General features: G+C 43.0%; 1 protein-coding gene across 3 annotated transcripts; it reads left to right on the top strand.

Moving 5' to 3' along the window:
- Nucleotides 1-1,766: 1,766 nt before the first annotated feature.
- INSIG2 (insulin induced gene 2) lies at nucleotides 1,767-17,925 on the top strand. 3 transcript variants are annotated; one of them, XM_083583150.1, is made up of 7 exons: nucleotides 1,784-1,921; nucleotides 8,627-8,720; nucleotides 8,873-8,983; nucleotides 12,047-12,171; nucleotides 12,808-12,974; nucleotides 13,843-13,942; nucleotides 14,548-17,925. In XM_083583150.1, exons 4-7 carry the CDS (start codon nucleotides 12,073-12,075, stop codon nucleotides 14,587-14,589), a joined length of 408 nt encoding a protein of 135 aa, XP_083439276.1. In that variant the 5' UTR covers nucleotides 1,784-1,921; nucleotides 8,627-8,720; nucleotides 8,873-8,983; nucleotides 12,047-12,072; the 3' UTR covers nucleotides 14,590-17,925. The 3 variants fall into 3 exon arrangements, with proteins under 3 accessions (XP_083439275.1, XP_083439276.1, XP_083439277.1); XM_083583149.1 differs by having other exon boundaries at nucleotides 1,767-1,921; nucleotides 8,627-8,983; XM_083583151.1 differs by lacking the exon at nucleotides 8,627-8,720 and having other exon boundaries at nucleotides 1,786-1,921.
- Nucleotides 17,926-24,787: the final 6,862 nt, after the last annotated feature.

The following is a 24,787-nucleotide window of genomic DNA, read 5'->3' on the forward strand; positions in this document are numbered from 1 at the left end:
TTGCATCTCAGCCAATGGCCTGCCCCTCTAATGAATGACACCCAACTGTGCCAAATCTACTTCCAGCCACACTCTCACAAAAGCTGTTCACACTTTTAAGGCTGTCATCTATTTTACTTGAATAAATGCAACACAGGCAAAATTCACCACAAGTATTTTCCAGCAATCCATCACAATCTAGAATAAGTTGCACCTGTTGGTTTCGGCATGTTATGCAGCAAAGAGTTTCATGCAGGGGGAAATATGGCAGCCCTATTTGTCCTGGTATCTGTGGCAGAATTCACATGTACTTGCAGTGGCAAGAGTCACTTATTCTTGGTGCAATCCATACAGTGTCCCATCCTTGATACACGCTTCCTTCATACACAAATTTGTGTAACTGTGTAAGATCACATCTGGGAAGCGCCGTGAACGGGCTCCGAGACAACTGTTCCACTATAACTCCACTCAGTTAAGCAATCAAATAGTAGCAGTACCTGGAAAAGGCACACATCTCCTGAATTAAGATTCTGAGGTGTACTTATTACATGTGTGAGAGTCTCTAGCCTCAGGCAGGAGTGATGTGCAAGAAAGCTTATCTTCACCAGAAAAGGTCACTCCACCTTAGGAAAGGAATTCTCTTATCCTGCAATAAATCTACAGACAGGTCAAATGAAATACAGTAGTAGCCAGAACCATAAATAACCAATATTCACTATTGTAGGCATCCACTGGTAATTGTTTTTGCATGACAGATTTCTTTAAATGGATTTAATTTGTCAATCAATTAAACCTACAGCCCTAGTTTTTCTTTTAAAAGGGGGAATACTGAACAGTTGTCCTTGGGGTGGGATAATACTGTAAAGAAACTGTAAAGTTTCTTTCCATGTGTAAAGAGCTGCACAAGTAATGGAGAACAATTATCCAGTTGGTAGTTGCTCTTTATTATTCTGATGAATTTAAAAATACAGCACAATGCAGTTTTGTGTCACATTATACAACTTACTTTGATTTCTATTTTTATTTTATTATAAACATTTTAAGCTTGCTATTTTATTTCATTTTTCCAGGCAGGGCCCTTAGGAGTTTTAACAACAGCTGGCCAAGCAGCAATTCTGCTTGTGAAGATGCTGATGTGATGAAGGAAACGCTACCATACTTCTCTCAAGGGGTCTGCCAAGGGGGGGAAAAGGGGGGGGGGAGAGCTGGCTACAGCACTGCTGTTAGCTTTGGGTGCAATAATAATTCAGTTTTAAATATAGATACCATTGCTAACTTTTACTTTTAGCAAACAATTAATGTTCCAGCGATAGACCACTATGCGCAAAGGAGCGTATTCAGTTGCATCCAAATCCAGGTAAAAATATACACAGAATAGCAAACACTTAAGTCTGAAAACGGACGACCAGTTATAAATCTAACCCGCTATTTCCCTGCGCAGCAATTTAAATTTGCAGTGTAGGCATGGCTCAGAAAATGCGACAGGACCCAAACGCAGAAACAACCCCTCTTTCCTACTTGGTTTGAAGCATATCTGTCTAATAATAATAATGATGATGATGGAAGAGTTGACTGGAATTTCTTCTCTCTCCACACTCAAGCAAGCAAACCAACTCGCAACCCAAATTTATTAGGAAGCGCACAAAGCTCAATCCTTGAATATTGTGAGGCGCCCACTCCCCACTTCTCGTCGTCGGTCTGGGAGGCAGCCGGCAGCACCCACGCCCCCCCCCGGCACCCCGCCGCCCGGTCTCCCGGTCCCGGCGGCCTCTCGGGCCCCGGACTTCCCTGCAGCCTCCGCGGCTCGGCGGAAGCGGCTTTGCCGCGAGTCAGGTGTCGTCGTCGTCGTCGTCGGCAAGGCGAGCCCGCTGCCGGGTTAGAGAAGACGCGGGAGGCGGAGACTAGCAAGCAGGCAGGGGAGGGAGAAGATGGCGGAGGCAGAGTGAGTAGAGAGCTCGGCGTGCTTGCGGCGGGGCGGGCGGAGAGGGAGCGGGACTCGGCCGCGGCGGGGCTGCAGCCGGCGAGCGGGGAGGGCGCTTCGGAGGGGAAGCAGCAGCAGCAGCAGAGGGGGCGGGGGGGCTCCCATATATCTATATGTCTATCTATACCTAATAGGCAGCTGTAGAGCCTTCCCCGCGCCCCTCCTGCCTCTCCTGGTTTATGGTGATGGAGTTGAGGGGCTCCTGACGCCTGCCAGTCAGAGGGAGACAGACAGACAGACGGTCAGCTTTAGGGGTGATTCTCATGCCACCCCCCGTCTAGACAGCGCTACTTTCGCAAAAGGTGCTTGCTGCTCCTTGCCCTCCTGTCAAGCCGGAGAGAACGACACATGTTTTCGTAGAGAGAGTTGTAGGGTTGGGAGGGGGGACCCCCAAGGGTCATCTAGTCCAGCCCCCTGCAAGCAGCTGAATCGCCAGGTCGAGAGTCAAGACCTGTCCTCTTTCCAGACACACACATACCCCAACACCTCTTCCTCTAACCAGCCAAACCTGAACTTGGGACAGCCCAAATTGGCTGGTTCAAAGACCATCCGGTTCAGGAAGTAGCTTGCCTACATCAAAGCCAGGAATGCCTGCTGTTTGTATTTATATCCCACCGTTGTGCATAAAAGGAAGCGCAAGGCGAAATGATGTCGTTTTGCCAATCTCCCCCTGCCTGCCCAAATTTCATCCCATCCCCACCCAGTGAAGTCCATGCCTGAGAGGAGGTTTGAACCCGGTCCTAGCTCAGTGCTCCCAGCTAACCGCAACACAATGTCCACCAGATTGCATCCTGCAGTAGACGTCATCCCTTTAGGACAAGGCACTTCATCAGGTCACTGATTACGTCACAGAAGGCAAAACAGAGAGTGGATGTAGTGTGGGTTTTAGTATTCAGGCGCTTTCTTTGTTTTCTGGTTTTTTGATGCAACAAATTTTCTGCTTTTTGAAAAGGTATCTTCACCCCCCGCCCAAACACACACACTTATTCTAGTGTCATTTCTTGAAGGATTTCGAAGATGTATAATTATGTACAAGGTTTATATCAAGCTCTTATCAATTCCATCTAAGAATAAAGTGAGGTGGGGGAGAGTTTGTTCGTTTTTTTTATAAACTCGAGGGATTTAAAAGCAACGTCAATCTGCATCACCAGCGGCAGTAGAAATATCTTCAAGTCCTTCCTGTGTGTATGTAGATTGTTCCTGTCTCTGGGTTGGCCTACAGTGTTAGGCAATTTCTATTTGTCCATCACTATGGCTCTTACGTTCCAACCATGCCTTACTAGGTTACTATAGATAGAACCATGTGAGGGAAGCTACCACATGGCTATGTGTCCTCTCTGGAACTCACCGAACTGAGTTGTACCATCACCAACTTTCTTGAGAGGTTGTAGAAGCATGGTAACAGCAATTTCATTGAAGTGGTTACCTACAGATAGCTGTCCATACAGGTCGATCTGTGCATTTGTTTTGAATCTGCTGTTGTATGGTCAATGGCTGTATACCGGTAAATGGGATCCACTAAATCTGCTTGCAATGCCCCTGTAATGTACACTGAGAACAAGATAGTCACTAGGCTCCTGCCCAAAGGCTGTAGCAAACCTCACCAGGAAGAGAAAACACCTTGCATGGTGCTTCCTAGCATGGCAGCCACAAATAATGGTTGAAATAACAAGCCAAACAAAAATAAGCAGACTCATATTTGTAAGTCTAGTTATTGTGGTACTGTACAAAGGAGGTGTGTGTGTTGTTCATACAGAATGCAATTTAAAATCATTTCATTTAAAATCAATAGGAAATCTGCTATATAGGTATCTTATTGCTTAGGATATTTGCTCCCCATCATTTCAGAAAAGGTTGGAATAATTTGTAAACATGTACTATAGTATTCTGCATTCCAGAATTCTTTTGAAAATGCCTTCGTTTTTCAAGGCCACTGATGGTGCAATACCTTCACAAGGGAGCTTTGCAAGAGTTGCTTCAATACAGGAGATCTTTTCTTACCTTGCTTTATGTGCCACTCAACCATAAATTTGTGCGATACTAGTGCATTGCTCAAGAAGAGTTAATATAGTTAAGTATTGTAATAGTTAATAGTTGAGTTACCTTTAGTCTCATTTTTGAGAAATTGATTTATAAATTAAAGGTATCTCGGGGTGCAGCTACAATTCAGTTTCTGTGAATTCCAGTGTGAACTGGCCTGTATTTCCTTGCAGATTGGACTAGTTATCCTTTAGATACAAGAAGTGTACATGCACATGAAAGCTCATACCAATAACAAACGTAGTTGGTCTCTAAGGTGCTACTGGAAGGATTTTTTTAATTCGGTCTCAGAACTGTGCTTGATGTCTTGACTACAAACCCAGAACGAGGTTCTGGACGCAGGTTTCAAACATTAGAGGACCTTCCAAAACCCAATAGTAGAGTCTGAAAACTCTATTTCCTGCTTTGTAGCAAAACACTGTAATGTACCTGCAGTTGCCTAGATCAGTAGGCAACTTGACTGTTGAACTGTGAAGAGAACTGCAAATGATAGGGAACTACTGTAGGAAGTCTGCACAGAGATGGCAATTAACCAAAAGTGAGACCTGATGGTCACCAGAGCAAAGAATGTTATGACAAGGTCATTCTGGACCAAAGGAAAGCTTAGGCTGCATAAATTGCAGAGTTGGGAGTGGGGAAATCAGCCTTCAAAAGAAAACAAAAACAACCACCCATATGATCACATAACTAAGGCATACTTCTATGCCTTCTACATCAAGTACTGTGCTCAAGAAAATTCCACACTCCTCACCAGCTCTCCCTACACACCCTCTGGATCAGACTGGCAGAATTCCTTTTTCAGACACCTCTTTTTCCAACCTGTCAATCAAATATCTTGTTCTACATGGATCCAGTCTCACATTCATGTATAACAAGTATTTTGACTGACAGCTTAGTCACCTGGAACGTTAAAGGGAGGGGAAAACCCTCCCCCAGAAGCGTTGTTTTGCACATTCTGAAGCTGCCAATCGTTTGCATCTTTTGATAGCGCTTATTCATAAGCAAGTGGAGGAGATGTAGCAGCAAGAGACTGCATGTTTCTTCTACGCCACCTCTTATTCAGCAGATTCTCGGAGCACACAGAACTGCCTGCAGGTGTGGAGTACTGCTGCTGGCCTGCACTTCTGCACCCAACAAATTGCCAACTGAGCATAGTAAAAAATAAAAAATAAGGAAGTTGCAATCACTTTTCAACCCACTTCCACAAAGGTAGTCTAGCAAGGTTTTGTACAGCTTATATGGAATGCTTTGGGATCCCTTTGCACCAGATACACAGGTGGGAAGCAATAGGTGGTGGAGGATCTTTGCCCATATCTAGTGTGCAGGTTCTGAAAGAATGCATCAATTGTCAACACGGCACCCATGCATTCAGCGGTCCAGCTTTTGGTGGTAATACGGTCCAGCTTTTTGCGGTCCAGCTTTTTGATGGATTTTGAAGAGTTTGTGGTGAGTTGGATGAAAAGCCTTGAGGGGGAAGGCAGATGGCTAAGACATTGGGGGCAAGATGTAGAAAAGGGAACAAGAAGAAATGCTTTTTGAAGGCTTAGGTTGTGAGTTCAGAGTAAGAGTTGATTGTGTGGCTCGGTTGAAGCTTCTGTGGGTGACTTCTGCTTTTCCGAGCAAAGCAAACCATTGAATGGAATTAAGCTTGGAAACTCTGCAAAAACTTGAGAGGTTTGCCTGTACATGCAGCACACCTCACCATGGAGCTAAAGACACCACCTACGCAGCAAGTTCTGTTTTCTGAACGATGCTATCTAAACAAGGATAACTTAAACATTGAGTCATCCCCTACGTAACCAACTGATCACTGTGCCCTTCCATGGAGGGCATCCTGCAGGTACCACCCTATCAAAGAGGTTCATTTCAGAATCGGGCCAGAATTAGGGTGGTAGCATCTCCCCTTTGGAACATATCTATGTCTGCTACATATCAGAGAGGCAACTCCCCTGTTGTCATTCAGTGAGTGCTAAAGACATTCCTGTTTCAGCAAGCCTTCAAAATAGAGATCTTTACCTCTGTATCAGATTTAAAACTTTCACGTGCTGCTGTTGTTTTAAAATATATGTGTTCATTTGTTTTTTATCTATGTAGCTATTTTATATAAGTTTTTATTATACTGTGAATCACTTTGGGATGGCTCGTGGGAAGCGACTCTTAGATGAAATAAGCAATTATAACATAATAATTCTGAGCACCAAAGGGTTGGGTTGACTGTTTCGTTCCCTGTCCTTCTTGTCAGCACCTAGCTGGCTCCTGTTGGAAATAGGATGTTAGAATTGATATCTCTTTAGTCTGATCCGGGAAGACAGCTCTCCTATTCCTATGAAGTGCTTCAGATATATATGCACACTCGCTGAAAGGCTCCCTTTTTCTCTTCTACCACACAGAGCACCAGCTTTGGAGTTACGCAAGTTTGCCCAGCCAGGTTTCTGATTTCAAAGCGTACCTTAGTCATTTTCTCTGGATGTTCTGTTCTTCGGGTGCGGGGCTAAGTGTGTGAAGAACTGTTGCACAAGCACCCTTTGAACTCACCTGACCATAGCACTGTGTGTCTTAATAAAACCTGTTTCAGAAATTGAGGACACCTTTCAAAGTCCCTTTACTGAATGATGTTTTCGTGGGGAGAGGAGAGGCACACAGTAACACCAGAAATGGCTCAGTTGGTAGAGCCTGAGATTCCTAATCTTGGGGAAAAGGGCTCGAGCCCCACATTGGGCGAAAGATTCCTGCATTGCAGGGGTTGAACTAGATGGCCCTTGAGGTCCCCTTCCAACTCTACAATTCTATGAAAAGCACCTCTTCTAGAAATCATAGAACCATAGAATTTCAGAGTTGGAATGGACCCTGACGATCACCTAGTCCAACCCCTGCAATCCAGGAATATGCAGCTGTCCCATACGGGGATCGAACCTGCAACCATGTAATTACAGTGGTACCTCGGGTTACATACGCTTCAGGTTACAGACTTCGCTAACCCAGAAATATTACCTCGGGTTAAGAACTTTGCTTCAGGATGAGAACAGAAATCGCGCGGCAGCAGCGGGAGGCCCCATTAACTAAAGTGGTGCTACAGGTTAAGAACAGTTTCAGGTTAAGAACGGACCTCCGGAACGAATTAAGTACTTAACCTGAGGTACCACTGTATCAGCACCATGCTTTAACCAGCTGAGCTATTCAGGCCTGAATCTTGTAGTAAAGTACACCAGGCCCTGCCCACCAATTCTTTCTTCCTACCTCCAGTACTACCTAATAATGCTTGGGTGTGTTTCCATTCTTTTGTTTGCATATTGATCTAACCAAGTCAGTTAACTGAAGTTGTCATCATTCGATCGTCAGGCACACAAGGATAATTCCATTGACTTCTAAGGAGTCACACTGCTGCGTCTTCTTTCCCCATCAAAGCAACACCCTAGCCATTATACTATCTGTGCAGCTACTCTGATTCTATTCCTGATAAGTTCAACTTAAAGCTAGGCTGTGGAGTTTATTATGCAATCGCTAATAACTTAACTATCACAGCAATTTGTGGAAGCACCTCTTTGGGAGGTTGCCACATTGACTTGGTATGTTTATGTTCGTGGTAACATGATGTGTGCCAGGCTTTGGTTAAAAGAAAACAAAAGAAAAGAAAACAGGCTATGCTACTTCAGTGATTCACCATTACCCCATGAATGTTTGGCTGCCTATGATATTCCATGTTTAGTTCTCAGCTTTTGGGGAGACGGGCCTTGAATCTTTCAGCAATAGAGACCAAAAGTCCTAGTATCAGTTTTGTCAAGATTAAATAATTCCTGAAGCCCTGATGATGAACCAGAAAGTTTAGTAAAAATCATTTTATTTCCATTTTGTTTTCTGCAACTTTCTATTCAGATGGTGGTTATGGGTGTTACTCGACTAAGTCTTACATAGAGTAGACCCATTTAAATAAATGAGCATGGGTAAGTGAGGTCCATGGGTGTCAATAGGTCTACTCTGAATAAAACCTGGATGCATACCACCCCAGGATTTAAAGCTTTTATTCACAAATGAGGAGTAGAATTTTATTGTACTAAAATAAATGAAAGCTGGGAATTCTTGCCAATTAAGCTGAATATCTGGGTGTTAATTTTTTCATATAGAAAAGCATCTCCTTATGTGTGTTTTAAGGTGATGCTACATTTATCTTTATATCAGGAACTTTTTTTTTTTTTACAGAACCTATATTTTTAGTTGAGCAGTGGGCACCTATGGACTTATTCCCATGTGAGTGGCCACATTGCCAAAGTGCTCTTTTAACCCAGTCCTCCCCACTGTGAATAGTGACAAAAAAGCCTTTCTTGCTCACAAACGTTAGTGTGCATTCATTACAGAACCTGATGCCTCTGCATTTTAGTGGGCAGCTGAGACACGCACCAAGAGCGGCTGTGCTTATTTTCTGCTCAGAAGCATCTTTGGAATGGGTCGAATCCACCGGCCACTTATTCCCTGTACAGTAGCTCTCCAAAGGTGCCCAAGGATTGAAAGCTGCAGAATTTGGCTAGTAGAAGTCCTCGTGAGTTAATGCCATGCTTCTGCAGCCTTCTTCAGAGATTATATATGTGCACGTTCTATAATTATATTGTTTGTTTGTTTTGTTTTGCACAGGATTTGGAGTATACCCTGAATTAAGAAAAATAGTATTGCTTCAAGCTTCTTGGTCACCCTCCCTTCTCTCCCAACATATGCGTTGCATTTTGCTGTAAGTACAGACGGCCATGGCAGATGATGATGATACGCAGCCATCCATCCCAAAGAAGTGCGGTCCGTACATTTCCTCGGTGACCAGCCACAGCCTGAACTTGATGATCCGCGGGATAGTCCTGTTTTTAATTGGTGTCTTTCTTGCTCTAGTATTAAACTTGCTACAAATTCAGAGAAACGTCACCTTGTTCCCACCAGATGTGATCACCAGCGTCTTCTCTTCGGCTTGGTGGGTACCACTTTGCTGTGGAACAGCATCAGGTATGTCGGAACAAATGCGGCCGGAGAGAAACCTTATTAGGGGAAACATCATGGGCTTGATTCAGTCCGCAGAAGCACCATTTGGCATTTCCTCCTCCTTTCCTCCAAGACACCTGTGGACGTGAACCAGGCAAGGGTTGTTAAGAGGAACATAAGGTCTAGGCACACCTTTTGTATCTATGGACTTCCCTGTCTCTTCTGCTCAGCCATGGAGAATGAGATGGACAGAGAGTCACGGATGTGGGAGGTGCATCACTTAGCCCTGACTTTCCACATAGGAACCTAATGTGCTGAGAACTCATGCATGCACATCAGAGGATATGCAGATGCTGGATTCATGCAACTGTGCTACCCAGTTACAGCTCCCCCTCTTGCTGCTAGTAGGGATTAGCTTGCTGGGATGTCTTAGATTCTGGCAGAGGAAAGAGTGCCAGGCATTCTCCATTCGTCATTGCTTCTCATGGGCCAATCTGGGCATGGCATCCCAGTGCCAGATTTATGTATAAGCTAAACAAGATATAGCTTAGGACCCCACTCTCTTGGGCCCCCCAAAGAAATTTAAAGGGGGGAAAACTGGATGTACATTTCCAAAATTTAAGATGAAAAACAAATAAAACCTACATACAGCAACAGTGTTTTGTGTTGTGTAGGATCCTATGGTGTAAGTAATGGGCCCCACCTGCTAGCCTGCTCCCTCAAATATCACTGGTTTGCTCATTTCTATATATAGGGTGTCTAGATTCTGCATGGACTGGTTGCATGGCAACATGTGCAAATGGCTTTAAATACCTATTAGGTCCATAAATTACCATATAGCATATATTCAACACAAAAAACTGTGACAGTTTGTTGTTGACAAAGGGCAGCTGGACATATAAAGGGCCCCATTACCTTCAGTAGCCGAAGGCCTCATCAAACCTAAATCCAGCCCTGCATCAACCACGTGACTGGCCCTAGGCAGAGAGGGAGGCCTAGCTAATCTGGACCAGGGCTGGTGGGAGGGGACGCCAACACTTTGCTTCCACTACAGTCCCAGTCCGGATTGCACCTCCCCTCCCCTGGCTGCAGTTTAGAAAAGAAAAAGCAGTCATGGGCAGCCAGTTTGCATTCAGTGATCCAACTTCATTTTTTTATATAAAAAAAAATCTGATTTCAATTTCCATTTGGTGGTCCAAATTTATTTATTTTGAAAATCTGATTTATAGTAGAAATGTTCCTAAATTTTGCAAGGCAATAATCATCTTAAGTAAGTAGCATGGTCTGCTGAATTCTTTTGATTGAGCGGAATTTCTGTAAACCAGACTGCTGGTGGGGGCTGATGAGAGTTATAGCCCAAAACATCTGGAGAACCCCAGGTTGGGTAAGGCTTCTGTAGTACAATGGCATCTAGATTTGGGTAGGGTACATATCTTTCCAGTCTCCCTACCACTGATTCAGCCAATACTTTAATGAATTCAGTTGCTGCATAAGATCTTTTTATCAGCGGAAACCTCTTGGCAGTGGAGTCGGGGCAGCACTAGGGGAAGGTTCTATTGTAAGTAAACCTCCCATAATATGCCAATATTTTCCTGAGGTGCTGCTTGTCAGATTCTGATACAGGTCAATAAACCGATCTATTGTCTAGGAAACAGGTTTTTGTTGTTGCTGCTGAAGATAATCTTCAAGGCTACGTATCTTGCATTATCTAATTACTTTCCTTTTGTACCTTTTCATGGAATTAATACACCACAGATTTCACAGTGGATTCAGATTTGAAAGGAATTGTCTGTGTAAATTGTCTGAATGTGTTGGTTTTCTTTTCTCGGGGGGGGGTGTGTGTGTGTGTGTGTGTGTGTCTGTGCGCGCTTGGAATATTTTGGTCACAGTTAGAGACTCGTTTTATCTCTAAACTGCCTGCCTGTCATCTTTCCTTTTTATTTATTTATTTTTTGCCCATCTGAAATCCTTGAGTATTTTACTGTACCATTTGCTTCATTTTTATTTTACACCTAGATTGGCAATTCTAGACACAAGCATTTGTTTGGCTTGATTGTCTTTTGCCATCCTTCTCCACCCTGGTCCCCCTGGAGGTTTAGAGTACAGCTCCCAGCATCCCGCACTGTTGTTGTTTGCTTTCATTAGCCACTTTCCCCACAAAGGTGACTCGAAGCAACTTGCAAAAATGGTACAAACATTAAAACCGGATACAGTGGTACCTCGGGTCACAAACACTTCAGGTTACAAACTCCACTAACCCAGAAATAGTACCTCGGGTTGCGAACTTTGCCCCAGGATGAGAACGGAAATCGCGCGCTGGCAGTAGTGGGAGGCCCCATTAGCGAAAGCGCACCTCAGGTTAAGAATGGTTTCGGGTTAAGAACGGACTTCCGGAACGAATTAAGTTCGTAACCCAAGGTACCACTGTATTAGGAACCCAAACAGAATGAGAACCTAAAAACACATCCATATATAGGTCTCAAACACCCCACCCCACTAAAAGAGGCCACAGATAGCTGATACTCTCCAAATTAAGGGGCTAAAGCCTGGGTTCAAAGAGATGTTTTTGTCTGGTGCCTGAAAATACATAGCGGTGGTGCCAGGCATGCCTTCTGGGGGAGAGTGTTCCACAAGTAGGATGCTGTCAGTCAAAAGGCTTGCTTTCATGTTTCCACCCTCTACACCTCTCTCAGTGGGTGCACATGGAGAAGGGCCTCAGGTGATGAACACAGTCTTGACTTGGTTCATGTGGGGACAGGTGGTCCTTGAGAGTGAGCTGCATGAGGCTTCATAGGTCAAAACCAGCACATTGGTTTCCCACATTGCCTGGGGCTAATGGAAGTTCTAGTCCAAAGCATCTGGAGGGCATTCAACAAGGCTGAAGGCAAGGGCAGTGGCAGAAATTTTTTTGCTAGCATGTTTTCATCTGCAGGAAGTTATTGAAAAAAAATAAGTCGTTTCGTAAAATTAACTAGTAATGTAATGAATGGTTACCAGTATGATATCAGCCAATTTAGGGAGCGTCAGCGAATGGCAAATTTGGCAGAAGTCATAATTGTTCCTTTCGCCTTTTGTTGTTATTTACAGCTGTGATTGGGTTATTGTACCCCTGCATGGATCGACACCTGGGAGAGCCACACAAATTTAAGAGGGAATGGTCCAGCGTGATGCGGTGTGTAGCAGTCTTTGTTGGTATAAATCATGCCAGTGCTGTATCCTTCTCTATGGTAATGAAGTTGGCAGCCGCATCCAAACTTTTTTCTAGGAGGCCAAGAGCTAAACAACAGCTGCCCCGCTCACTTCACCGGGATTGCATGCCTGGTGCACTCCCCGACGTGGCAGTGAATTTATTAGTTGCCCTTCCATTGTTAACTCAGGGTGATTTACAACAGTTTCAAGCTACATGTTTAAAATAACTTAATAAACACAATAAAAAATCCAGTGTTGCTGAAGAAAGCTTGGCCATAAAACAGCAGCAAGAAGCAATAAAGTATTAAGAAATAACATTCTCGTGACACAAGTGTTCACACTAATGACAGGGTGCATGTAAACTTTTAGCAAGGTGGCTATCCCAAGGAAGGCACTTTTGCAAGCCAGCACGCACTCATGAGTAATTGCATACCTACTAAACAAGCATTTGAAACATCATGCCTTTGGTCTATTCCTAAGAGTGCTGCAAATGGTCAGCTAGGGATGTGCCAGTTAGATATGATTTTCGGAAAGCTGTTCAGTGTCAGGAAAATCAGAGTTGTGTGATGCTTACTGGCAATCCCTTTGAGGCAAAACCCCAAAACAATTAGTCTGTGTTCCACTGATCTTCCGAAACTGTTCCTTAACGTCGCTCGCAGAAAGTGGATTTTGCCAACAACATCCAGTTGTCCCTCACACTTGCTGCACTTTCAATTGGGCTGTGGTGGACGTTTGATCGATCTCGAAGTGGCTTCGGCCTGGGAATAGGAATTGCATTTCTTGCCACATTGGTGACTCAGCTTCTCGTCTACAATGGAGTTTATCAGTAAGTGTTTTCTCTTCAGTATGGCGATTGTAATGTTAGGATATTAGAAGAGGTATTAGAAGAGGTTGGTGCCGATAAAATACTAAAAACTACTCCGACTCCTTGCCCAGCGTGCATCAATCCCATCAGAATGGATGGTGTGCAAGATTGCACCAGAGGTGCGGGGATTTGCATGGGCCTGTCCTTTCGGCTTTGGGACTGTGTGCTTCTACACCTGCCTGCTCTGTTTTAAAAGAAGAAATAGAAGGGGAGAGGTGTTCAAGCAGCAGGACCACAAGCAGGACCCCACACTTGGGTTCCCAACCTTGCAGCAGATGTCTGCCCTCTTCCCAGCTTACAAGGCCAAGGGAAAAGCTTAGGGGTGTTTTGGCAGCTGCATTGCCAATGACCTATGAGCAGCTTAGCCAAAGCACCTAGGGCCAAAACAACAACCCTATTGCTACCTTTCCAATCTCAAACTTGGAACTAGGGAAGGAAGCCTGGCGTTACATGGAGGTGCAGCATGGGGTCAGGGGCCTGGCTGCAAGCTTTTGCTTGACTTCCAATGCCCGATTCTGACATTGTGGGCTGGACTTAAGGTGCCGTGCTGATTCCAATGGAAGATCTGTCATCAGCTCTGCTGGGCAAGGGCTGGTGTCCCAGCCACTGGAGCACAGTGCTGCTTTTGGGTCTTTTTGCAAAGCTTCAATGCACATTGAGCAGGCTGTGCCTCGTTTTTCAGAAACGGGACTGTGTTGGTTGCATTAGCACAAGCTGTTACTTGTACCAGTGCAGTCTTGAGCCCAGGCCACAGCGTCAGAGTGTCGGAGGTTTCCTGTTTCTTTGTGTATTCTTTCAGGCCTAACCATGACTCTTTATTTCGCCCTAGATACACATCTCCTGACTTCCTTTATGTGCGTTCCTGGTTACCCTGTATATTTTTTGCTGGTGGAATAACTATGGGGAACATTGGCAGGCAGCTGGCAATGGTAAGTTAGTCTATCAGTGCTGGGATTATTTGCAGCATACTTGTGAATAATTTTGTCTACCTTTAGATGTGTGAGCCATCCTTTGCAGGCCACATCCAGATAACTGTGCTTCTGTTCAGAAAGCTCAACATACAGCAGTACTTGTGCTTTCCAACCCTGCCACTACACTCACTATTCAGTTCACAGTGCCTTGTAGGATAAAACCCAGGATGTACCTGATGTTATTTGTGCATGAGCAGAACTCCCACTTGCATAATGGGACTTCACCTTCTCAGCTACCCCTGTAAACCTACCCCACAACACGCCCTCTAAACCTGCTCTGGATAGCTGGGAGACCTAGAGAAGTTTGGTAGGGGGTGGGAAAGCTGCAGAGCACATGACAGCATCATGAAGTCCTGCTGTGTGAGTGGAAGTCCGTTCAACACAACGCTGGATTCAACCTGCAGATTGTAGGAATAAGGTGGAAAGCTGGGCTCCCAGAAAATTTACCATGCTGAGCTCCACTCATTTGCATCCCTTGTTCTCAATTTTTACAGTGTATCCTTTATTGTGTGTGTCATTCTTGGAGACACTTACCACTTAATTTATGTGTTTTTATTTTGTAGTACGAATGCAAGGTTATTGCAGAAAAGTCTCATCAGGACTGAAAAAGAGCAAAGCATACCTTTCTCAAGGAGGATGAATCACAGACCTGGAAGAACTGGCACCAAGGAGTACTTTATAGTGTTTTCAAAACAGTCGTCGCCCTCTCTTGTGTCTTCTTCTGCTCTCACTCGCTGTCCCCCTTGGCCTGTTCCACCTGCAAAAGACACTTTTTACTGCAATCTGTGATTGCTACATCTGTAATTCACTTGAAAATCCCAGCATCTTGGTGTCTGATCAGTGTGAAATTCTGCTGGAATGCAACATGCTGGACAAGGTGTTGGTTTTTAGATAGGGGCCTTTACTTTATAAAGTAAGCTAGTCTTGCCATATACCACCCTCTTATTTGCATAATGTTCCTGTGCCAAACCAAACTCTCTCTCTCTCTCTCGGTTGCATTCCTTTTTTTACCTTTCCCTGGACAACTTGGGGGATTAAATGTTATTAGAGTGTTTCTATTTTATTATTCAAGCCAGAGTGATGTAAAGGTGGCCTGAAAAGGCATTGAGGACAGTAAATCACAAATATAATTCAAGGCTATGACTTCACTTGTCCCTACCCCACCCCACCCAAAAAATCAACAGGTTAGTTGTATGTCAGGTACAGTTACACACAACCAACTTGTTCCGTGTCATGGGTTGATTGTATATTGGATGTAAAACCAACCTGGGCCATTCTGCATATGTACAGGTGAGGCTTCTGCCGCAGTCATGATGTCTGTGCCTGCCATGTTCCTTTGTAAATAGGTGCATTCTGTTGTAGGACTCTTCATGCAACACTAGCAGTAACACTGCTGCGAGTGCAGACATGGCTGAGATGGAGTGATGCTACTGAGACCACCTGAAAATAAGTCATCTGTGGATGATAGATCTGCTGTGGAAATAGGAAAACCAGAACTTCTTTAAATTCAGTGAGATCAGCCTCTGTTTACTTGTTGGAAGTTTCACTCTTGCACTATATGCATAAGCGTGGATTCTCACATGCATTCTGATGATAGAAGACACAATCTGCTGTGAACTTCTCCTATGCGTGCCCCATTGAAAAGAATCGATGAGTGGATAATTGTCGTATGCTACAGCAAACGTGAAAGGATCCCAGTAGTTCAGGGATTGGGAGCCCCTTACCCTTCAGGTGTTGTTGGACTCCAGCTTCCATCAGCCCCAGCTAGCATAGACAGTGGTCAGGGATGATGGAATTTGTAGTCCAACAACATCTGGCAGGCCAGAGGTTTCCCATCCCTGCATTAGATTGTGCTTGGTTAAACAGACTCGAAGAAGGCCAGAGTATGATGTGACCTTGGCACACTCTTATTAGAGGTATCCATTGAGGTTGGGGGTGTGGCAGAAGGGAGAAATGCCTTACTTGTAATGAAGCCCTAAAGTTGATTCTAAGTAAAAAGAATAAGTTGAATCTGTTCTAAACTTGACCAGTTTCATTACTTCCATTGTCGTTCATTTAGCTTTAGAGAGCTGCTTATATTCTTTTAAAGAACATTTTCTTTTTAAAAGAAATATTCTGTAAAAGGTTGTTACAGTGACTCGAAAGGGCTTGGTCCAAAGAACCGATGTGTTTAGACAAAATGTTTTATTTTTCTTTAAAAATGTATATTGTTGTGTTCATAAAAAAAATTGTGGAACAGACAAACTAAGCAGCGTTTTTAAGGCTTGCATGCTAATATATGAAGAATATGCAATGAAAGCTTGGGACAAAAAGATGTCGGAAAATGTGCAATCAATAAGACTTAAAGAAAAGAAAAAGCGCAAAAGCAAATAATATGCAAAATATCAGTAGCTGAGACTTCCCACCTGGTGTTGTAGCTTCCCACCGCAGCCCTGAAATGTTTCCAGTGTCGTCCTATGGACTTAATGTTACGGAGAAAGCACTTACGCCTTAGTGTATCTCCTTATATGCCCTTCCCCACACTGAAATGCAAACACTTTGTGTATATTTATATGATTTAATTTTGAAGCATTTCCTTGAATGGTACAAATGTCACTTGGGATTGTGGAGATACTTTAAAATTAAGTCAACAGAGAGCTTAGTATTCCATCATAGCTTGCAAGTGCATCCGTGATCCTGCTGATTAATATTTATGGGTCAACCCAGCTATTTAAAGTGTTCGTTAAAATTGTGGCATGAGTATATTTTGAAGGCTTAAATCTGGCAATTTGGCCCTTGGAAAACAATAGAGTGACTAAATTAGGCAACAGACCAGTAAGATGTGTGGAGCTTTTTACGTGAACTGTACAAGAGATCTCTTACTTAGAAGTTTCTAGTCATTGCTTGTATTCTCCAGGGCCTTCCCATAGACAGGTGAGCTTGGAGCATATCAGCAGAGAGCTAGTAGTTATCATGGAGATCACCTTCTGTTTCACATGTATAGTCTAGGGCAACGCTTGTTGGGAGTAGATGGTCTTGGGAGTATAGCAGGTCTCTCGTTTCCCACAGTTGTTGCTTTTAAATCTAGTTGACACGAAATGTGAAAAGAATTATGAAGGCACGAAGAGCAATTGTGTGGTACCTCAGTTCACAATATGGCATGTAATAGCTAAAAAAGATGGCTGTTCATGGCTATGTTAATTGAATGTTATGAATACCACTGTTTTCTGTAACAGACTCTGCAAACTTTGGAGGACTTAACAGATTTGCCACTTACAAATCTTGCTTGCTTCTGTGTCACGTGTTCTTTGCACCCAGCTGTAACGAGGGGGAAAAAACAGTTTTCATTCACCTTGCTGAAGAAGTACAAATGTGGTGTTAAATCTTACATACATCTTCATATATTTATCTCATCCTTTGTATATTAACGTGAACATGCAGAATAAAACCTTTTGTATATCGTAACTACTCACCAGGCATCCTTGTATACCATGCCTTGCACTGTTTGTCAGTCAGTGATAGATAACACATGGTCAGTTTGAAAATGCCACTTGGAATAAGTTCAGTGACTCTTCCATGTCTTTAAGCCAGTGATGCAAAGTCACCCTAAAGTCATTCTTGTGGACTACTGCTTTTCTGTTGATGAGTAGCTTTTCGTTTAACAAAACATGCGTTGATTTTTATGTACCTACTAGCCAGTACTAGAGTTTTGGGAGGAGAGGTTTGTAATGGGAATGCCTTAATTACAGTGGTGGGAAGAAGCAGCTACTGTATAATGTATAATTATAATATTAGACTGTCTTCAAAATGTTCTGTAGAGGATGACTAAGATATATTTTAGATACAACTTTATAAGCACTATAAACTCTTCACTAGTTGTGAATTGTAAAGGTTGATGATGTTTACTTCAAATTGCTGTTAAAAGCAAAACATGTATTAAATATAATTACAGCCTCGTTGAACCGGTTTCTTTTTCATTTTTCAAGAAGCAATAATTGATAATTATCCTGTTTCAAAGATCAAATTAGAATGCTGGCTGTTGGAGCGCCTTAATGGTTATGGAACACCTGTGGAAATGCTACAGTACAAGGAAACAAGCCTGTTAATACACATAAATCAGAAATGGCCATGAGTCAAGATGATTGCAGCACGATTGGCCCTTTTAAGATCCAAACCCTTCCAACTATGGTGAGGGCAGTGGAGGTGAGAGAATTAAGTGAAGAAACAAAACTAACTTATAAAAAAGGTACATTGAAAAGGGAAAAATGAAGAGTATCGGGACAATTTCATCTAATAAAATTACTTTCCTCTTACAAATCCTGATGAACAGAGTTGTAATTAGTTTGTTATGAGATTGTTATGTACTGAGTTGAATAGGATCCAAACTGCAGCAGTCTGATTGGTCCTAGAACAATAGGATCCAAAAGGCAGCAGTCTGATTGGTCCTAGAACAATAGGATTCAGAATGCAGCAGTCTGATTAGTCCTAGAACAATGCAGCAGTATGATTGGTTGGCAGGAACCACCCAATCATGCTCCAGATAGAAGTGAATCCACAACCTGATTGGCTTACAGTAGAATTCCGGAATTAGCCAATCATGTGCAGCCCATTGTGTAAATAATGTATATAAAGCAGATAGTTTGAGGGGACATTCATTCATTCCTCCTCACCACTATGAGCTGAATAAAGAGCATGAAATCACTTGCGACTCTGAGTATATTTCAGAGATAATTTAATTTCCAGTTATTTTGTTTATTGTAGCGTTGAAGGGCTTCAAATAAGTTATATATGGAATAGCAACACAGTCCTTTCAGACGGGTCAGTGTTGTCACTCCCATGTTGCAGTTCAAACGTGAGGGTGGAGCCTGAGGAGGCAGGCTGGCTCATGAAGTCATGGCTGAGGCAACCTTGAATCGACAGCAGTTCTAGTTTGGTGTACCTGTATACAACTCCCATCTTCCCTGACCATTAGCTGTGCTGGTTGAGGCTGACGGGAGCTGGAGTTCCAGCAACATCGGTAGGGCTAGTAGTTAGCAGCCCCTGAACTAGAGGCTTATGGGGCCACAGGTCCCACTTTCAGCCATTATGCTATACCAGTGTTGTCTTTCTTAAGCAACTATCCATGAAGTTCTTCGTGTAGTTTAAAACAGCTTTGTTGGAAATATGCTGAGACGTCACATTTAGTATGGCAACCACTGCAATTGTTTTCATTTTTTAAAGGTTCTGAGCAATTACTGTGCTAGCAAAGTAGCTAGATAAAAGGATCTGGGTCAGGTTGAATTGTACAAACTTAACATTTTTGTCTTCTTTTAAACCTGGAGGAAGTTTGTTCTCTCTGTGATTTGTACTGAACATTTTTTTATGTAGTGGTACCAAGTTGTTAGCAACATATGTGATTGCAGATCCATCTAGTAAGTATGGGACTGCAGAGCATGGTGTCTGTTGTCTTATGACATTTCCCTATGGATGTTGGCACAATATCTCACTAGAAGTGAATTCTCCCTGAGCACTGGCTTTTTTCAAAGCAGGCAAGTTGGATGTGATTTCAGTCAACAGCCAAAGATTTTTGACTCTTCTCACAAGCCCTGCTTAAATCTAGCATTTTCACATAAGGTGGTTTGGACGAAGACTGTAGCTTATATGTAGTTTTTTAAAGCTCACATCTCTACCACTGCCTCTCCTACGTGAAAAACCTTGGGTGACATGTGCTACACTAAAAGAATGTTCCTAACCTTACCTGTAAAAACGTCCTTAGCCTTTTGACTCCCTTGAAGTACCATAGCTAGAAAGGGCACTATGGTAGAATGGTGTCATGGGAATAGGTCCATTTAAGAATCCAAAAGAATTAAATAGATAGTGAATGGCATATTGCCATCTTTAAAATGTATTCTTCTCGGCAGTATATCCTGGTGACAGGGATACCTAATGCTGCCATAAAGTCAGTGTATTCTCAGGGGTAGTAGCTGTTCATGGTAAAAAGTTTTCCTCATGAAACTTCTGCAGAGTCTGAGACAGTGTGCAATAAATTATGGCGAAGGAAGACAAAACCCTCTCGGGATACAAGGAACAGGCAAGTATCTTTGGGCAAAGAAATATTTCTTTTGTGTTACTTAGAGGCACATTCTGTGGTGTTTCTCACGCTGCTATAGGGGGAAAAAATCCTAAGGACAGTTTCCTTTAAGGCTATACTTCTACAAATGTCTGAAACGGAATAGAAGATGAACAGAGCAAGTACATAAATAAGCATAAAGTGAGTTGGCCGGTCAGCTAGTTGACTCTGGTGCCTTTTTACCCAAAGGCACAGAGAGTAAGAAATTAAAACATTCCAATGCAGCATAAAATAACAAAGATGCTAATTACAGGTCATAGCTTGTTGTTCACATTCTGGAACTATAAAGGTGTGTAGACCAAATTGCACAAGTTGGGCAATTCCATAATTCATCTTAATTTTTTATCCTCATTAAAAGTCAGAGGCTGAGGTTAGAGGCAGACCCTTTCCTGCTTTAGCATTGCTCATTTCTTTTTCTCCTTGACTGGAAAAGCAGGTTGATTGAGGTGGGGTGTTGTGTAGATAAATTATGTGTGAAAGAATTAAGCATCCCTCTCTCTTGCTGATCCTCTCCCCCAGTGTGCCAAAATCTATCCTCCAATTTCTGAAAAGTTTTATTCCTCTGAGGGAAAAAATGTCCATTTTTTCTGCCTCAATTACCTGGGCATTTCAGAAATTCTTTAGAATTTAAGTCAATGTGAGATATTGAGTTTACCATATCTTATAGTTATGAGTGTGTGTTTCTTTCTTGTAAATGTTGCTCCATCACTCTGCCATTTCCTTGGCTGCCAATGCTTCCTGGTCTGAAAAAGAGTCATAGGAGGTGTTGCCATATAATAGGCGTCAGCAAACATTTCCAGCAGGGAGCCGGTCCACTGTCCTTCAGACTTTGTGGGGGGCCGGACTATTTTTTTGGGGGGGGGGTGAACGAATTCCTATGGCCCACAAATAACCCGATTTAAATAAAAGGGCACATTCTACTCATGTAAAAACATGCTGATTCCCAGACCGTTCGCGGGACGGTTGAGAAGGCGATTGGGCCGGATCTGGCCCTCGTGCCTTAGTTTGCCTACCCATGCCTTGAAGCACAGACACTTGAGAAAGCTGACCACTGGCGAAATGATCTGTAGAGTAAGGTTAAAGGAAACTCACAAACATCTCTTGGCCAACTGAAAAGCAAGGCAAGTGCAAAAGTAAGTAAGTAAGTTTGGCTTTTACTCTTTTAGTTTTATCTCAGTTTTACTGTATATTTGTAAATCACATTGAACTACTATACATTCAGAAAATAATAAACAACCTCCAAAAGTTCTACTACATCCAAGTGAAGGGAAATCATGCAGGTTTGGTTCCCTATTTGACAAATTTTAAAGAAGAGTTTTCAAAGCCATTTTTGTCACAATGCCAAGCTCAGTAACTCTTGCTATTTCAGCTACAATGGTACCTCGGGTTACAGACACTTCAGGTTACAGACACTTCAGGTTACAGATGCTTCAGGTTACAGACGCTTCAGGTTACAGACGCTTCAGGTTACAGACTCCGCTAACCCAGAAATAGTACCTCAGGTTAAGAACTTTGCTTCAGAATGAGAACAGAAATCATGTGGCAGTGGCACGGAGGCAGCGGAAGGCCCCATTAGCTAAAGTGGTACCTCAGGTTAAGAACAGTTTCAGATTAAGAATGGACCTCCAGAACGAATTAAGTTCTTAACCCGAGGTACCACTGTACTATCAAATAGTGGCTTCTGCCATGTAGGTAATGCTCATTTGAAAACAAGCTTGTATGTACCTTTTCAACTCATACATTCAGGGGGGAAATCCCAGGATTGATAAGATTTTCCCCTTCATTCATCCAGTACAATTAAAACAAAGAAGGTGTTTGTTACTATTATTATTCATTCTAAATTCTATTTGGGAAAATAAGCAGTTTTACTTCAGCATGGGAGTGCAATAACTTTCTAGACTTTGCAATATCTGTAAAAAGAAAAAAAACTTTGGTTTGCAACTAATACATTCAGGGCCAAGCAAGATGATACGAGAAATGTATGCTTGCATTTCATGTCTTTTAAGAAGAAATTGAATGGGTGGGAGACTAACTTTCAGGACTGGGGCTTTGGTTCCAGAGAAGAAGCATCGCACCTTCCTCCCTACACTGTGATCCTGATTTAAAAAGCAACCTCCCCGCTTGGCCTGGTGCAGTTTGTGCTGGAACAGAAGTTGCCGCAGGTAGGTTGGAAAGTTGCAAAGCTGTAAGTAGTCTGATACCGGAGAACCAGCCATTGGAAACACTTCACCTGTTTGATTTCTGCAGGCCCAGTTGCTGATCGAGGTGCAGGTTAGGAACCGAGTCAGTTAAGAAGTTGGCAACAATAAAAAAAGAAAAGAAATTAAAGGCATGGAAGACAAAGGATCTCTGAGATGGCAGATTTCTGCAGCTTCTTTCTGGGGGTTAGCAAGGGCCCCATAGCAACGTTTTGCAAAATGTAATGTAGTTAGACAGGGACATGCACAGATTGCAGTAGATAATTGACAGCTGAATTATCAGGGAAATGGCTGCCATTTTTTAAGACGCTGGGGGTTAAGGGCTGCTTTGAACCTTAATAAGCCTTGATTGATTTTGTAAATAAGAATCGCAGTTACTCTGTTTACAGCGAAGGAGCCGTTTTATTGCCGCAGCATCAAAGATTACCCTGCTCTGAACAGCGATATTGACAGCGAAGCGCCATCTGTCCTGGAGAATTTCTTCTCTTTATGAACAGGACTTTCTCATGGAAATTAATTGAATAGCAGGAACTGTGCTTATTGTGTTTCGCCGCTTTCTTCTGCAAAAAAGGATCTGTTATCTTACAACATGGCCCCTGTCATATGATACCCAAATTCACTCACCATCAATTCTGGTTCCGGTTCACACACACACAGACTTACCGCCTTATATGAATTTTGTACAGAACGAGAAACGTGGAAAGCAAAACATCCACAGTTTACTCATATGTGGAATTATTGCAAAGAAACCATCTGCTGCCTTCTTCATTTGTTTTCTGGAGAAGGGGAAGTCAATGAGCCAGATCCACCTACTTCCATTCAGAGCTTGGGGAGGGGGTGGAGGGGGGGCGTTACAATGAACCACCTCTCTCTCTCTCTCTCTCTCTCTCTCTCTCTCTCTCTCTCTCTCTGGGTGTGGCCACAAAGGAGCTTCCTACAATACAGGGCCAGCTGAAATTGTGCGCAATGTGGTGCTGTGGTGCTGTGCTTTCCTCTGCCTGTGCAGATGGTATGAGTTGTACCTAAGGCAGGTACAGCCTTAGGTCCCGAGGTCCAGCCATTTTGCTGGAGCTTTCTCATCCCTCTCCTGGAGCAAACATGCAGAGACCAGGCAGGGCTACATATCATAGGAAAGGGTTAGGCTTAGGACAAAATAAGCAGGGTTGTCCAGTGATACAAAGCAGAGGCACAACTGCACCATGAGACTAGATAAGCAAGAGATGGAAAGAAGATAAAAGTCTCTACCAGAGAAGAATGGCAGATTGAACTGTTGTACCATGCCGAAATGGCACAATTGACCGGGAAGCTCAGGAACCAAGAAGACCGAAACTTCAACAAGGAATGGGGATTTTTTTTTAATAATTTATCTTGAGGACCACTGTAAGCAGATGAAAACATTAGCAGGATTGCAATAACACTTGTAATGTAATGAGTACTATTGAGGCATCTGATCATAGCCTGCATTTTTATCAAGGCTTATATTTTGATCAGATTCCTGTATTCCAAAAATGAGCTTAAATTCACATGTTTCTTTCGAGATGGGAAACCAGCAGGCAAGGTCTTTGTCGCAGGCAAGGTCTTTGTCAGAGGCCCCTTTGGTTTATTGTGGTCATAAAACAGGCTGGGAGCAAAAGGTCACACTGACCATACAAATTATAGAATACAATCAATCAAGGCTGCAAAAACACTGTGCCTCCCATTAAACTTGAGCCACATCTTCCTAAGGTTAAAAAAGCAAGAGCTAATACAAACAGAGCTGGCTAGGGAAGAGGCCTCTCTCTCTCTCTTTGAAGCTGCTTTGAAGCTTCAGGGAATTTAGAAAACTTAGAGAACCTAGCTTTTATAAAGTTCCTTTTTACTTAAGAAAAGGTCTTTGCTTCTAAAAATCTATATATGTTATGTATGAAATATTGGCTTAAATGTAATTATGCAAAGGATTTAGAAAGTAAGAAATTATAGAATCATAGAAGAGTTGGAATAGACCACGAGGGCCATTGGGTCCGGACCCCTGCCAGACAGAGAGACGCCATCGGAGCACTCCTGACATATGGTTGTCAAGTCTCTGCTTAATGACCTCCAAAGAAGGAGATCTTTCATTGATAATGTGTGGAAAGATGAAATGTTAGTTAAGGCGCCTAGTCTAGGGCAAAAGGTTATCTGGTAATTAAGGTGCCTTGTAGAGGTTAATGGCTGTTTGCCAATTATAAATAGAAGGAAATATAGCTCTTTGTCTCCCATAAAAGGTAATAGGAAATGGGTGTATCTTTTATGATTGGTTCTAGCGAACAGCCAATAGGAATTTTAACCAGGCTGATTGGAGAGAGGCAGCCAAAGGAGGAGCAAGGGGGCTGAGCTGAGGGAATATAAGTGCTGGCCATAATGACAGGAGGCCAGGCCAGAGCTTGGTAACCATATACCACTGTGCCTCACATTTATTTGTCTGACAAATAAATTATTATTTTAATTTCTCTATTGCTGCGTTGAATATTTCATTCCAGCTAAGCGTTAACCACAAGC

The sequence above is a fragment of the Podarcis filfolensis genome (genome assembly GCF_964270895.1).
Source record: "Podarcis filfolensis genome assembly, chromosome: 1".
Lineage (NCBI taxonomy): Eukaryota > Metazoa > Chordata > Lepidosauria > Squamata > Lacertidae > Podarcis > Podarcis filfolensis.